Source organism: Neoarius graeffei, chromosome 8 (genome assembly GCF_027579695.1).
Source record: "Neoarius graeffei isolate fNeoGra1 chromosome 8, fNeoGra1.pri, whole genome shotgun sequence".
In the NCBI taxonomy this organism is placed as follows: domain Eukaryota; kingdom Metazoa; phylum Chordata; class Actinopteri; order Siluriformes; family Ariidae; genus Neoarius; species Neoarius graeffei.
In genome coordinates, this window is record NC_083576.1 from 90,972,753 (window position 1) to 90,987,403 (window position 14,651).

At 41.7% G+C, this 14,651-nt stretch overlaps 1 protein-coding gene across 1 annotated transcript in view; it reads left to right on the plus strand.

Moving 5' to 3' along the window:
* ca5a (carbonic anhydrase Va) overlaps nt 1-14,651 on the plus strand; it is a 45,984-nt gene that overhangs the window by 12,529 nt on the left and 18,804 nt on the right. Inside the window, exons 2-3 of the mRNA XM_060928477.1 lie at nt 9,842-10,039; nt 12,217-12,335. Of these exons, the coding sequence (XP_060784460.1) occupies nt 9,842-10,039; nt 12,217-12,335 (317 nt within the window). The remainder of the gene's footprint in view (nt 1-9,841; nt 10,040-12,216; nt 12,336-14,651) is intronic.

Here is a 14,651-nt window from a genome sequence, read left to right on the forward strand (position 1 = left end):
CCATCCATCTGTCTATCCTTCACTCCATCCATCTGTCTACCCATCACTCCATCCTTCACTCCAAACCATGTCTATCCTTCACTCCATCCATCTGTCTATCCTTCACTCCATCCATCTGTCTACCCATCATTCCATCCTTCACTCCAAACCATGTCTATCCTTCACTCCATCCATCTGTCTACCCATCACTCCATCCTTCACTCCAAACCATGTCTATCCTTCACTCCATCCACCTGAGCACAGGAAGTTGTGCGCTTACTGAAAAAGATGATCACAACGTTTCTCTGTGGTGAAATATATCTACCAGCTTTTTTTTGCTCACTTCTTAATAACGAGCACATTTTTAATTAATTTTCCTCGCTTGCGTGCATAGATATTTCACACGACTTGGAAATTACGTCTGTGTCAACGATGTACCCTTCTCCGACTGACTTAAAAATAGGTTGGCGGTCCCTCTGCTTCCGTTACGTAGCCAAGATGGCGGTCATTAAGGGTGAGGAGGGTGCAGCGTTGCGCACACACTCAGCGTTTTGACCATTACGAGTCGACCATCCAGGTACTCGTAGTGCTGCACTGCATGCATGTTGCCGTACCGGTCAGCGTGGACACACTTATCCACTACAACTAGCAAGTGTAAGTACAGAAATATGCAATTTGAGGCACACTGCAAGAGTACCGTCAGTGTAAAACGCTGCAGAGTTTCAGTATTTGGTGAAGACGTAGCTCTTTATTTAGTGTTTTTGAAAACTGACGGTTAATATTAGTCACTGGATCTTCTTAATGAAGCAGATTGAGTAACGCTCGCTCGTGGCGGCAGAATGAAGCTTTTGAGAAAATGACGTGAAAATAATTCGGAGCGGTGAAGTATTTGACACTGAGCTCTATACTGACACCTGCTGGACATGACGTTTTATCACGTGGAAATTGAAGGAAGCACCAGACTCAAAAAAAACAAAAGCCTGTCTCTTCTGTTTTATCTCATCTCATTATCTGGAGCCTATCCCAGCTGACTACGGGTGAAAGGCGGGGTACACCCTGGACAAGTCGCCAGGTCATCACAGGGCTGACACATAGACACAGACAACCATTCACACTCACATTCACACCTACGCTCAATTTAGAGTCACCAGTTAACCTAACCTGCATGTCTTTGGACTGTGGGGGAAACCGGAGCACCCAGAGGAAACCCACGCGGACACGGGGAGAACATGCAAACTCCGCACAGAAAGGCCCTCGCCGGCCACGGGGCTCGAACCCGGACCTTCTTGCTGTGAGGCGACAGTGCTAACCACTACATCACCGTACCGCCCCCCCTTCTGTTTTTATCTGTAGATAATTCTCTCGAGTTATGATGTTGAATAAAAAAATAACCGGAGAAAAACATTTTAAGGGTGTCGTCTTCGTTTATTCAATAACGAGAAGATCGACCCAAAACACAGATCAGAACTGAAATCATATAATAAATGAGAGAGGAGATACAATTCTAGTCAGAAGAAAATGAGTTAAGTTGACCTAATTACTAATTCGTTAGCCAAAAATTGACGATACAGCGACCAAGTGTTGTGCAGAAGGTCGAGTTCTTTCAAATAAAACGGTCAGAACTGAAATCCATCGAGAACTGAGGGAGGAGATACGATTTAACCGAAAATAAAGTTATAAACATTGTTTACAACAAGAAAATCAAGGCAAGATCGACCCAAAACATCGATCAGAACTGAAATTGGGAGGATAAATCAGAGAGGAGATAGGATTCTAGCGAGAGGCCTGGAGAATTCGTTGATTTGGCCTAATTACTAACTCATTCGCAAAAAATTTGACAAAACAATGACCAAGTTTTGTGCGGAGTGATGAGTTCTTTCAAACAAAACAACTGGAATGGACATCCATGGAGAACTGACAGAGGAGATACGATTAAACTGAATCGTGGACGACAGACACCACGCCATGGCAATCGGCCTTGTAGTCAGATGAGCTAATAGTTGTATATCGTCCCCTATAGGTGATTGATTTATTTTCTTTTTTGCTGGGTTTTGGATTCCGTTACATCAGTACAGTGTCTACAACCCCGATTCCAAAAAAGTTGGGACAAAGTACAAATTGTAAATAAAAACGGAATGCAATAATTTACAAATCTCAAAAACTGATATTGTATTCACAATAGAACATAGACAACATATCAAATGTCGAAAGTGAGACATTTTGAAATTTCATGCCAAATATTGGCTCATTTGAAATTTCATGACAGCAACACATCTCAGAAAAGTTGGGACAGGGGCAATAAGAGGCTGGAAAAGTTAAAGGTACAAAAAAGGAACAGCTGGAGGACCAAATTGCAACTCATTAGGTCAATTGGCAATAGGTCATTAACATGACTGGGTATAAAAAGAGCATCTTGGAGTGGCAGCGGCTCTCAGAAGTAAAGATGGGAAGAGGATCACCAATCCCCCTAATTCTGCACCGACAAATAGTGGAGCAATATCAGAAAGGAGTTCGACAGTGTAAAATTGCAAAGAGTTTGAACATATCATCATCTACAGTGCATAATATCATCAAAAGATTCAGAGAATCTGGAAGAATCTCTGTGCGTAAGGGTCAAGGCCGGAAAACCATACTGGGTGCCCGTGATCTTCGGGCCCTTAGACGGCACTGCATCGCATACAGGCATGCTTCTGTATTGGAAATCACAAAATGGGCTCAGGAATATTTCCAGAGAACATTATCTGTGAACACAATTCACCGTGCCATCCGCCGTTGCCAGCTAAAACTCTATAGGTCAAAGAAGAAGCCGTATCTAAACATGATCCAGAAGCACAGACGTCTTCTCTGGGCCAAGGCTCATTTAAAATGGACTGTGGCAAAGTGGAAAACTGTTCTGTGGTCAGACGAATCAAAATTTGAAGTTCTTTATGGAAATCAGGGACGCCGTGTCATTCGGACTAAAGAGGAGAAGGACGACCCAAGTTGTTATCAGCGCTCAGTTCAGAAGCCTGCATCTCTGATGGTATGGGGTTGCATTAGTGCGTGTGGCATGGGCAGCTTACACATCTGGAAAGACACCATCAATGCTGAAAGGTATATCCAGGTTCTAGAGCAACATATGCTCCCATCCAGACGACGTCTCTTTCAGGGAAGACCTTGCATTTTCCAACATGACAATGCCAAACCACATACTGCATCAATTACAGCATCATGGCTGCGTAGAAGAAGGGTCCGGGTACTGAACTGGCCAGCCTGCAGTCCAGATCTTTCACACATAGAAAACATTTGGTGCATCATAAAACGGAAGATACGACAAAAAAGACCGAAGACAGTTGAGCAACTAGAATCCTACATTAGACAAGAATGGGTTAACATTCCTATCCCTAAACTTGAGCAACTTGTCTCCTCAGTCCCCAGACGTTTACAGACTGTTGTAAAGAGAAAAGGGGATGTCTCACAGTGGGAAACATGGCCTTGTCCCAACTTTTTTGAGATGTGTTGTTGTCATGAAATTTAAAATCACCTAATTTTTCTCTTTAAATGATACATTTTCTCAGTTTAAACATTTGATATGCCATCTATGTTCTATTCTGAATAAAATATGGAATTTTGAAACTTCCACATCATTGCATTCTGTTTTTATTTACAATTTGTACTTTGTCCCAACTTTTTTGGAATCGGGGTTGTAAAAGAAAGATTTTCAGGTTTTTATGGAGACAGTTATGCAGTCCCAAACACTTAATAATGCAAGAATGCAGAACAAAAACTTCTCAGCATGATGTCAGATTCCGGACGGTGAAGGATGTTTCCCCTCAGGGCTGGAGCTCATTTCTGGGCTGAAAAAAAAAAGCAATAAGTTTGAAATGCAGCATCGAGAATGAGCGTCTCGTGAAGACGTCTGTGAAGCTGCGGGATTATTACACATCTAAAATCAGTTCTAAATATTACAACAAGCATCTTTAAGTTATAAAGTGGAAGTCTGTGAGTGTTTGGAAAATACAGGCTGTTGTACATTTCCTGGGTTCAGTTAGGCAGCTGGGCCATAGAAGGTTCACGCTGCATGCTGCACGCTACACGCGTGTAAAGAAAAGTGGACAAACGTAGCATGACTTGCTCTGGGCCATAGAACGGCGTTCACGTTGCACGCTGCACACTTCACGCGTGAAGCGAGAAATGAACATGCACACTTTTTTTCTAGGTGTGAAGATGGAAATTCCAGTCAATGCATGCGGTCACCGCCGTGCCAGCCAATCAGAACGGGTCTAGGGAGATAACTCTATGCTTTCAGGGGAAAACTTCAGAAAAAATATAATTGAATGGTATAATTGAAAAATAGTTCTTCATCGGGATTGTCAAGCAGATTATAGAATGTTCGGTGAAATTCACCACGGGTTTCTCTCAGAAGGAAGTGTTCTCGGCTCCAAATTCTGTTCCTTTTTCTCTTCCTCTGTCTCAGTAAAAGCAGAATGAGGCAATCGTCGTCATCCGAAGAGTCCATATTGTTGGTTACTCGGTCAAAGTAGAACAGACGCAACACGTGAACATCCAACCATGAAGTTTAATGGCCCAGGGTCCGGTTCTTCACGTGAACGTGTAGCGTGCAGCATGCAGCGTGAACCTTCTATGGCCCAGCTGCCTTATGTTCGCTGTGCAGTCAGGTTTTGGGTTTTGTTCATGTTTATCTAGAGGGGTGTTCACACAGCAACTTTTACTCCGGTGTAGCACCGGGGCTGCCCCGGTAGAGCGTTCACACGGTACAAAGTTATACCGGTGTAGCCCCTGAAAGCTGCTTAAACCGGTGCAAATCTAACCCTGCTCGGGAGGCGGTTTAAGAAATTTACTCCGGAGTAAATGCTAGTTTGCGGGGCAGCACCGATATAAAATGGGCCGTCTGAACGCTACAGGGGTAGACTCGCTACGCGTGAGGAGAGTTGATTACATACGGGCATTGCATAATTTGCATCCTGGTATTTTGCGCTTCCAAAATGGCGAATATCAACAACAACAGAACTGCGTGTCTTCCAGTGTTGCCAGATTGGGCGGTTTTAAGTGCATTTTGGCGGATTTGAACATATTTTGGGCTGGAAAACGTCAGCAGTATCTGGCAACACTGGTGTCTTCATCCACGTTGTTTTCCCAGCGCTTGGTGATGCCATGACAACCGGGAAAAGGAAGTACATTTTCACGCATGCGCATATTTCATTTCCGCATTATTACTATCGTATAGCACGGTCCCAAAAACTGCTGTGTGAACGCAAGTGGGGCTGCACCGGTGCTAACACGCTTCTCTCTAGTAAGGGCCTCTGCATGCTCTTGCGACAAGGCTTTCGCAGATAGCTTTTCGCAGACAGTTGTAATTTATCGTTGAGCGGGGAGTAATAGGCGTGCGCGATGTTATTCACCGCCACAACGCAAGGGGGCGCGAAATCACTAGGAGTAGTTGGTGGGTGTGGTTAGTGGAGTGTTTATCCTCCGGTTACTTATAATGACTAGACCTGGAGTCGTATAGATGTACGTACTTCCTCGATCAACCGCTCTTCGTGCTGCTCCATCTTCGCTCGTGTTTTTAAAAATGCCAGTCGTGAAAAACAAAACAAACCGGGAAAGTAGGGAAGCGGAAGTGCGTGTACAGCAGATGTAGAGTGGACCAATCGGAGCCCTCTTGTCTGCGACACTGTCTGCGGTGGTCACAATTTTTGGGAGGTGCGCTCAGAGCGTCTGCGAGGGGGGGGGCTTTGCAGACGCCATCTGCAACGCCATCTGCGAGGACTGGGTTGTCAGCATAAATTGGCCTTAAGCAGGTTTGTGACGTGTGAACGCTCCACAAAATTTACACCGGTGTAAGAGATATCGCAACAAAATACATCGGTGCAGCATCGATGCAAATATGTGCCGTGTGAACACCCCTAATGACAGGAAGTCCCACTGTGTGAACCACATCAGCACATCTGTGTGAAAAGCATTTACATTAAAAATGCAAAAGGCTTACTTTCCACGATGCGATATAGCGTTTTTGCACCACGTCGCTGATTGCGATTGGTCAGAAGCGGGAAAGGAGCGTCTAATTGTTTAGGGTGAAGGTGAGGTTTTCTTTCACGAGATGTTTGTTTAGCTTTTATGGAAGGAGTCTCGAGAGTCGGAAGAAAAGTCGTAAGTTTTCATGTCTTGTTAACATTAAAAAATAATAATAAGAGCAGCTGGTAACAGATATAAGACCTCCTTTTTTAAATTAATTGTAATTCCTTTTGCGTAAGAGGAATAAAACCAGAGATGCCTACTAGTACGGATTGGCCGTATTTTGTACGGAAAAGTTACGTAAATACGATGTTACGGCAAACAGTGTTATTCTGTACGGAATTATTATAAAGTCTTAAAAAATTCCAGTGAGTTGTTTTTAAATGTCCAAGCAACTTTTTCAGTCCATGCGCGATTCACGGCTATTTATTTTTACGACAACCGCACATGCTGTGTGTGACATGCGCAGATTCCGAACATTTGTTCGCGCTGTTTTCGATACGGTAGAATGGCCGTGCATTCCACCCAGTCAAAAGGGCAATGGATACGCGCACTGCAAACTGTGTAGAACTGACATTAACATCACTCATAGTGGTCGCGATGACTGCACGCAGCATGTCAACTACAAAAAAACCATATGGAGTATGCTGAAACGGCGAGTCAGGCGGAAAGTAAATCTGGGGGTATCCAGCAGTTTTTTACGAAATCTGTGGATGAAAAGACACGGAACGTGACGCGTGCTGAAGCGGTGATGGTTGACCTGTGCTTGGAGTTGAACTTGCCGATTAGTGCCATGAAATGTGAGTTAAACTTATTCAGTTTCTTTTTACATGTCTGATTTTTATTCACTGAAATATCAAACACTGGCTGGACTTCTTTAATTCAAAGTCTTTTCAGTGTTGCAAGTGCAAATGTACATGTAGTCTGATCAAAAACAGAATTTTATGATTAGTGCTGTTGGGATTGTGGCAAAAAATTGATCATTCCACTCAGCGGTTGCGTTAGACTTTTTCATTGTCTGTCATTTTGACGGACAGGGTCGTAAAAATTCCGTCATTGTCCATTATTATCTGTCATTTTATTTTAACTTTTAAATGACAATGTATATCGGCTATAAATGCTATATATTTAATAACTTGTGTTTTCATGGACTCATTTTCATTTAAAAATTAATTCACAGAACAAGCTTGTATTTAATCATTTATTTATGATGCAAAAAGATGAACAGAGATTCTGACGTTCGGTCACTTGTGAACCCATTTTCCCTCCGCTAAAAACATTGCGGCTGTTGAGCCTTAACGGGCATATGAACAATGTTATTTTACAACGTAGCAAGACAATTGTAGTTAAAATATGAACAGTCCACTACAACGATTTAAGTGACAATCTAATCTGACCTGTTTGCGTGAGCTCAAACCTTCCTTCTGGCCTGCATGGATTTAAATTGGGAGCTCACTTGTGCATAATCAGAGTCGTCGATGGAGACTGCTGCCGAGGCAATCGTCATTAAATTTTGCGTCTTTGCCTCGGACAGATGACTTCTCATTGACGTTTTAATTTTATTCTGAAGGCTGAACCCGCGCTCTGCTGCGACACTGGAGACTGGAATAACCAGCGCCACTTCAGCCAAAGTTCTGAAGTCGGGAAACATTTCTCCCAGGGAAGTGATCAGAAGCCGGTAAGAGCCTCTGAAAGTTGGATTTCCTGACCCTGCTAGTCCTCTCTTCATAGGGAGGAAATCCTGCAGCATGCCGTCTTTCTGCACCAGTGTTGCAGCTGCACCCCGCGGCTCGGCTCGGCTCGGCTCGGCGGAGCCTGGAACCTGACACGGAAGGTCTTAAATAAAACGAAGTTATGTTTAAATGTTAGTTTGTCTACCCGTGCTCTCATTAAAATGATAGTTTAGCAGATATTCGAGCAGTGATGTTCCTTAGCTTGCTGGGGAAGAATACAATAAATCGACATTTGTTTCATTTTAAAAACAAGAAAACAGCTAGCCTAAATGAGCGCTATTGCATTAAGACGTGCAGGCAGGGAAACGACACAAACAACCCAATGCATCTCTTTTTTTTTTTAATAGCAAAAATGACGTGTCTTCTGCAGAGAAGGGAAACATTAATCCATCTCACTGTGCTAGTGGTTAGAAAAGTCAGAGTGCGGTGAGGAGCGCGATGGGCGGAACAGCCTTGCGCAGTGGCTACAATGAGCAGCCGATGCACTGAACATCAAGACTCGCCGCAACGTCGGCTCAGATTGAAAGTGACGGCAGTGAAGACTATGTATACTGTATGTAAGAAAACTCTGCCACAACTTGCCAATCATTTCAATTGTGTGTTTCATTATGTTTTATTATTGTTATTATTAGGCTATTATTGTTACTGGTAATGGTAACGGTAAACATCCGTCAAAATGACCGACGGCCTTCAGATTTTTCCGTCATAGCTAAAAAAAAATCCGTCAATGACGGAAAATTGTCGGTTAACGCGACCTATGATTCCACTGTTTTAAATACAATTATAAATGTCATTTTATTCAGTGTCTCTTCTGAAGCATTATGCTGAAGTATTTATATATTGGGACATTAAGAGAACAATGTCGGACTCTCTTTGGCATGAAATAAGAAATTTTTTTTAATTTTATTAGAATCCGTTAACAGGTAGAACATTTTGCCAGGCAATATAATATAATACTTTTGAGGAGTTACATTCAATACCAATGACTGGTAGTCAACCGTAATGTCTGCAAACAGGGAACACTATTGTATTTATAAAAATGTGATATATTGTATGCTCGAGAAATTTGTTGAGTGGAAATTCAGTTGAGATGGCTGCTCGTGTTTTGTTTATTCAATTCACACAAAACAGTACTTTTTTAAATAATTTAAATGTTAAACATATTGGTATATACACCTCTTTATAATGGAAATGCGCATAAATTAATGTTACTGAAAGTCATTCCGAAATACTGAAAAATCTTTTCAAGAATACTGAAATTCAAAATTTGGTGTAGGCATCTCTGTAAAACCCTTTGAGATGTGCTACAGTATTTTGCCGTAGCTCGGTTACGTCCTGCCTGGTGGATTCGGTTTTGTGGAAGTGGAACAATCCCAGCTATTTGTGCACGATTTGTAAAGCAGGTTTCAGGTTTCCAGAAGGCCGTGGCTGACTCGAAAGCCTGCTGCATTTGTAAAGGTAGCAATTTTTGTCCTGCTGGCTCTTGAATTGCCTTGGAGGGGTTACAGCAGAAGTTATTTAGCCAGTGACCTTATTTAAAAAAACAACCCTTTCCTGCTCACATTCCTGTGGCTTACATTGAACTCGGCGATACGCTTTTTGAACACCAACGTCACGTGTGACCTCATTGGCACAACAATGAGAATCGCATCTCAGGAGCAGTCACGATAGAGAGGATATGTTCGAGCATGTTGTTTTCTTTTCTTAAACTTATCCTTTACTTTTAGCCTCAAGGGAACGTTTCTGCCGAGAAAAGTTCATTCGGATTGAGTTCCTGCTGTTTTTCCTCTCGCTTCATTCGGATGACACGCTTCATCCTTCAGCTTTCCTTCACGGATCCTTCACGAGTCATATCCTCGGAAGAAAAGTTTCTTTCTTTTCTGATTTTCAATCGTGGCACATTTAAGACAAAGACCCATCGTTTGTTTGCTTGCTTGCTTTGTCGCTCCGGTGAGGTTTCATTTGTAAAATGATGTGTCATAAAGCGTGCCAGGTGGCAGATTATTTTATAAAAAGTAGGTGGTTGTTTTCTATTTTTATTATCCCAGAAAATTTGATGACGTTGGTTGTTTTTTATATTTTTCATATTTGTTGTATTTATTTTCTCACCTCAGTGCACCCGATGTGGCAGGAACCTCTGGACGTGCCCGGAGGAGAGCGCCAGTCTCCCATCGACATCAGCGTACGTAAAAGCGTCTTCGATTCGAACCTGAAGCCTCTCGTTACGCAGTACGACCCCAGAACCTGCCAGCAGATCTGGAACAACGGATACTCCTTCCTCGTAGAGTACGACGACACGACAGATAAGTCCAGTAAGAGCGACTCGAGCGTGGACATTCTAATTAAAATAAAAAAAAATCCTGAAGGAGTTGAATTGGTTTAATCGAACACGAGCTGATCGTTTTAATGCCATGAATAACATCGACAACTGTAAAGTATTTTGCCAAAATGTTCATACAATACTTTTGAAATATCAAACAAAAACGACAAATCAAAATACAAAAAAAAAAGTCACATTTTTTTTTTAGACTGGCAAACAAATTATTCGTGTAATCGTGCAAAATATCAGTCTATTACTCTTCAGAAACCTTTTATTTTTGTTCCGCGTCTTTCTCAGTTTTGTTTGACATAATTTATTTTGGTTGCGATTCCAGCTTTCTCGTTTGCGCTCCCTGACTTTTTGCACAAACTTCACGTGTGGGCGGGCTGTCCAGGAATGCATTCCCATTGGCTAACTTGTGTTTGACTGACAGCTACGCTCAGCCATTCCCTACTCGGATTCTGGCGGACTGTTTGATGAGTGACCGATCCATTGACGATAAACAAGGATCGAGTGGACTTCAGTGGCGACTATGATACTGAATTAATTCAACAAAGTGTAAGTGCGGGACAGATGTGTTGCAGTAGTGCACATTATGCAGGCGTGTTTAACGTTAGCAAGACAGCTATTATATTGGGTAGTGGAGCCAAGTCTAACATTTGACTTGCCATGAAACACCTGCATAATGTGCACTACTGCAACACATCTGTCCCGCACTTACACTTCGTTGAATTAATTCAGTATCATAGTCGCCACTGAAGTCCACTCCATCCTTGTTTACCGTCAATGGATCGGTCACTCGCCAAACAGTCCGCCAGAATCCGAGTAGGGAATGGCTGAGCGCAGCTGTCAGTCAAACACAAGTTAGCCAATGGGAATGCGTTCCTGGACAGCCCGCCCACACGTGAAGTTTGTGCAAAAAGTCAGGGAGCGCAAACGAGAAAGCTGGAATCGCAACCAAAATAAATTACGTCAAACAAAACTGAGAAAGACGCGGAACAAAAATAAAAGGTTTCTGAAGAGTAATAGACTGATATTTTGCACGATTACACGAATAATTTGTTTGCCAGTCTAAAAAAAATTTGACTTTTTTTTTATTCTGATTTGTCGTTTTTGTTTGATATTTCAAAAGTATTGTATGAACATTTTGGCACAAAATTGATTCCATAGTAAAGCAAATGCATCAAGAATGAATTTAGGAATGAATATGATTACAATAACAGCTGGTTGTTAAATAAATCACGTCTTGGAAGAGCGAATCTTTTATTATTAAAGTGCCATTCCACCATTGGATGTATTCTTTGGCATAAAATACAATATATTTTATGACAACATGACTAGACAGAGAAATCTTTTAGCTTCAAAATGATATATCAAACATAATTTTTTGACAACGACAAGTATATTAATTTTGCGACCAAAGTCACCTACCCTTTTAATTTCCGCGTGTGATGTCATCGGCAGGTTCCCCTTCTTGTGTACCACGTGACGTGGCACATATTATCAGCAATGGCGGATAGAACGCGATAAAAATAATACCAATAAATCTAGCTAATACCAATAAATCTAGCTAATACCAATAAATCTAGCTAACTGAAAGATTAACTCAAAATTTTTCGCAATTTTTTTGGCCCCCATATACGAGGAGAAATGACTCTCTCACTTTGGGGGTTTCCTGGTCTAAAAATAGACCGACACGTGGTACACAAGAAGGGGAACCTGCCGATGACATCACGCACGGAAATTAAAAGGGTAGGTGACTTTGGTCGCAAAATTAATATACTTGTCGTTGTCAAAAAATTGTTTGATATATCACTTTGAAGCTAAAAGATTTCTCTGTCTAGTCATGTTGTCATAAAATATATTGTATTTTATGCCAAAGAATACATCCAGTGGTGGAATGGCACTTTAATGTTTTCTTGAAGCCCTGATTATCATTGATAATGTTTCCTGTTAGAGCTGATGGTTTTGAGGTTACCATGACGTTTTAAAGCTGATATGAATGATTTATTAACAAGTAATACTATCTTCAGGATAAAGCAGCTAGAGATGATGAGATGAGAATACTATCTTTACAGTTACTGTTAATTAGCTGCAGTAATGATTCTGTCAATGGAAGGTATTCACAAGCTCGTGTGTGTGTGTGTGTGTGTGTGTGTGCACTCGCAGCATTGCGTGGTGGTCCTCTGGAAGATGAGTTCCGATTGTGTCAGTTTCATTTCCACTGGGGTGAGAACAACTCCTGGGGCTCTGAACACACCGTGGACCGCCACCTCTACCCCGCTGAGGTAAACACGATTGAATCCTGGGTTCTGATTGATCAGAAAGTGTTGATTTTAATTTTCTAGAACAGCAGCTCTGTCAATATCCCAGTTTATATTAATGCACTCGTTCTAATTAACCCATTGACGCCTGAAACGCCTGCAAAAAAACGTCTGCAAATGCCTAAGCCAGTTTTTAGAAAAGGTCCCCATCTGCCTGAGGGTTTTCTGAAATAAAAATAATTAATTGAAAACACCTATGAAAAATTCAATATCTCAGCCTCTGAAGCACATAAAGACATGAAATAAGTTGCATTTAAAAGATAAAATTATCTGCTTTTATTGGATCATGCTCATTCAGCATTAACACTAACACATTTTTATAAAAAAAAAACAAATCTGGCATGCGTCTTGAAAATAATGACAAATCAACAATGCTGCGTTATGCAGCAACCAGCATTTGGGGCAATATTGCGTTATGCAACAACCGGCGCTAGGGGCAATGTTGCGCGACGCAGCATCCGGCATCAATGGGTTAATACGTTATCGTTTCTATAGCAACACATCCTTCACAGAGACTCGTACAGCGAACGATCCGAAAGAAACAGATTGATGCGGTGAAGTTTTCTGGAAGGAGTCTCCAGTGTCAGCGCTTTGTAACAGTCAGACGTGAAGCTGTAACGTAAAGTTTTGCTTCGTCTTCAGGACAGAGGAGTTTTTGACGAGCTGCGTTTTCTTCCTTTCAATACGGAGCGAGAAAAAGGAGGAAGGGTTATTGAGGGACTGACTGTTCGTAGCTGCGATGATGCACAACACCACGACATGATGTTCTTTTAATAAATATAAAAACCTAATAGGTTGCTGGGGTGTGAGAGGAATAAAACGCGTTAATTAGGGGAATAATCAGATTGCGTTTACAGTCACATGATTTCTGATGACGCGTGAAGTCCAGATGAGGGTCAGGATGTGAAAAGGAGTGCTGTGCGAGTTTAGACGATGTTCTAAGAGAAAGGTAGAAACAGAAAATGACAGCATGAGCTCCTCGTGGTTTCTCAGGTCCATCGATTTTTACGCCTCCGCCACCGTAAGGTGCAGGAGGCATTATGTTTTCGGGTTGTCCGTCTGTCCGAAACCTTGTGAACGCGATATCTCAAAGGCTAATGAAAGGAATTTCACCAAACTTTCACCATTTGTGTGCTTTGGGACAAACATGAACTGATTAGATTTTGAGGTTAAAAGGTCACAGGTCAAGATTACTGTGAGGTCAAATGTCCATCCCCAAATCACAACTTAATAAGGCGTGTAGTCTACCGGGCGGAGGCATCCTCATCGACGCCGTTGGCATCGAGTTCTATCTAGTGTTTTATTTATTTATTTATTTTGGAGGGGGGACAACAAATACACCTTCAGCATTTAGAGAGCTTGGGACAGTGTCCTATAAAATCACTTCCTGAACCCCACTTGCAGTTCGTGCCACAGCAACGTAGTGACGTGATGTCATAGACAAACAAGCGGTTATTTGTTTGTGTTAATTTAATGCTCACAAAATGAATATTTGTCGGAAAAAAGCAATGTTCTACCTTTTAAACACTGAAAGTGTGTGTGTGAGAGAGAGAGTGAGTGTGTGTGTCATGTGAGTGTAGAACAGAAAGCAGGGGCGCTTACAAAAAGTCCTCTTTGTGTGAAGTGGAATGTTCTTAGTGAAGCACTTTAACCTCCAACAAGGGCATGAGTTCAGCGCGTGCACACACACACACACGTACATTACACAACCAGTCCTCGTGTGTTGCTTGTCCAAATTTTTTTTCTTCTATTTTTGATGTTCCCTTTGGGATTGTGGGCCTTCTAAAGCTTTCAACACGTGTGTGTGTGTGTGTGTGTGTGCACGTGCAGCGTGCATGTTTTTATAAACTACTGAGGACCAAATGTCCCCACAAGGATAGTAAAATCTAACAATATTGATCTTGTGAGGACATTTGGATGGTCCCCATAAGAAAAGTGTTTTTGTTTCAACAAAAAATGAAAAAATTAAATTAATAAAAAATAAAGGAGCAGAAAAGTTTCCTTTTCATTACTGAGGTCGGGTTTAGGTGCAGAAATGGCAGTAATTAACAACATTAAAAATTGTCAATGGAAGGTCCTCAGAAAGCTAGTAAGACAAGTGTGTGTGTGTGTGTGTGTGTGTGTGTGTGTTCATTCCAGTTAGATCTAGCAAGTCATAAGTTTGTTCTTATCCTGTAGAATTTAACACGGGGTTTAATAAATTTAAAAACAGTGTTATACGTGCTCTCTCTCAAACCTACACTTCATGGCATGCTGTTATAGGAAAATAATCAAGAACAT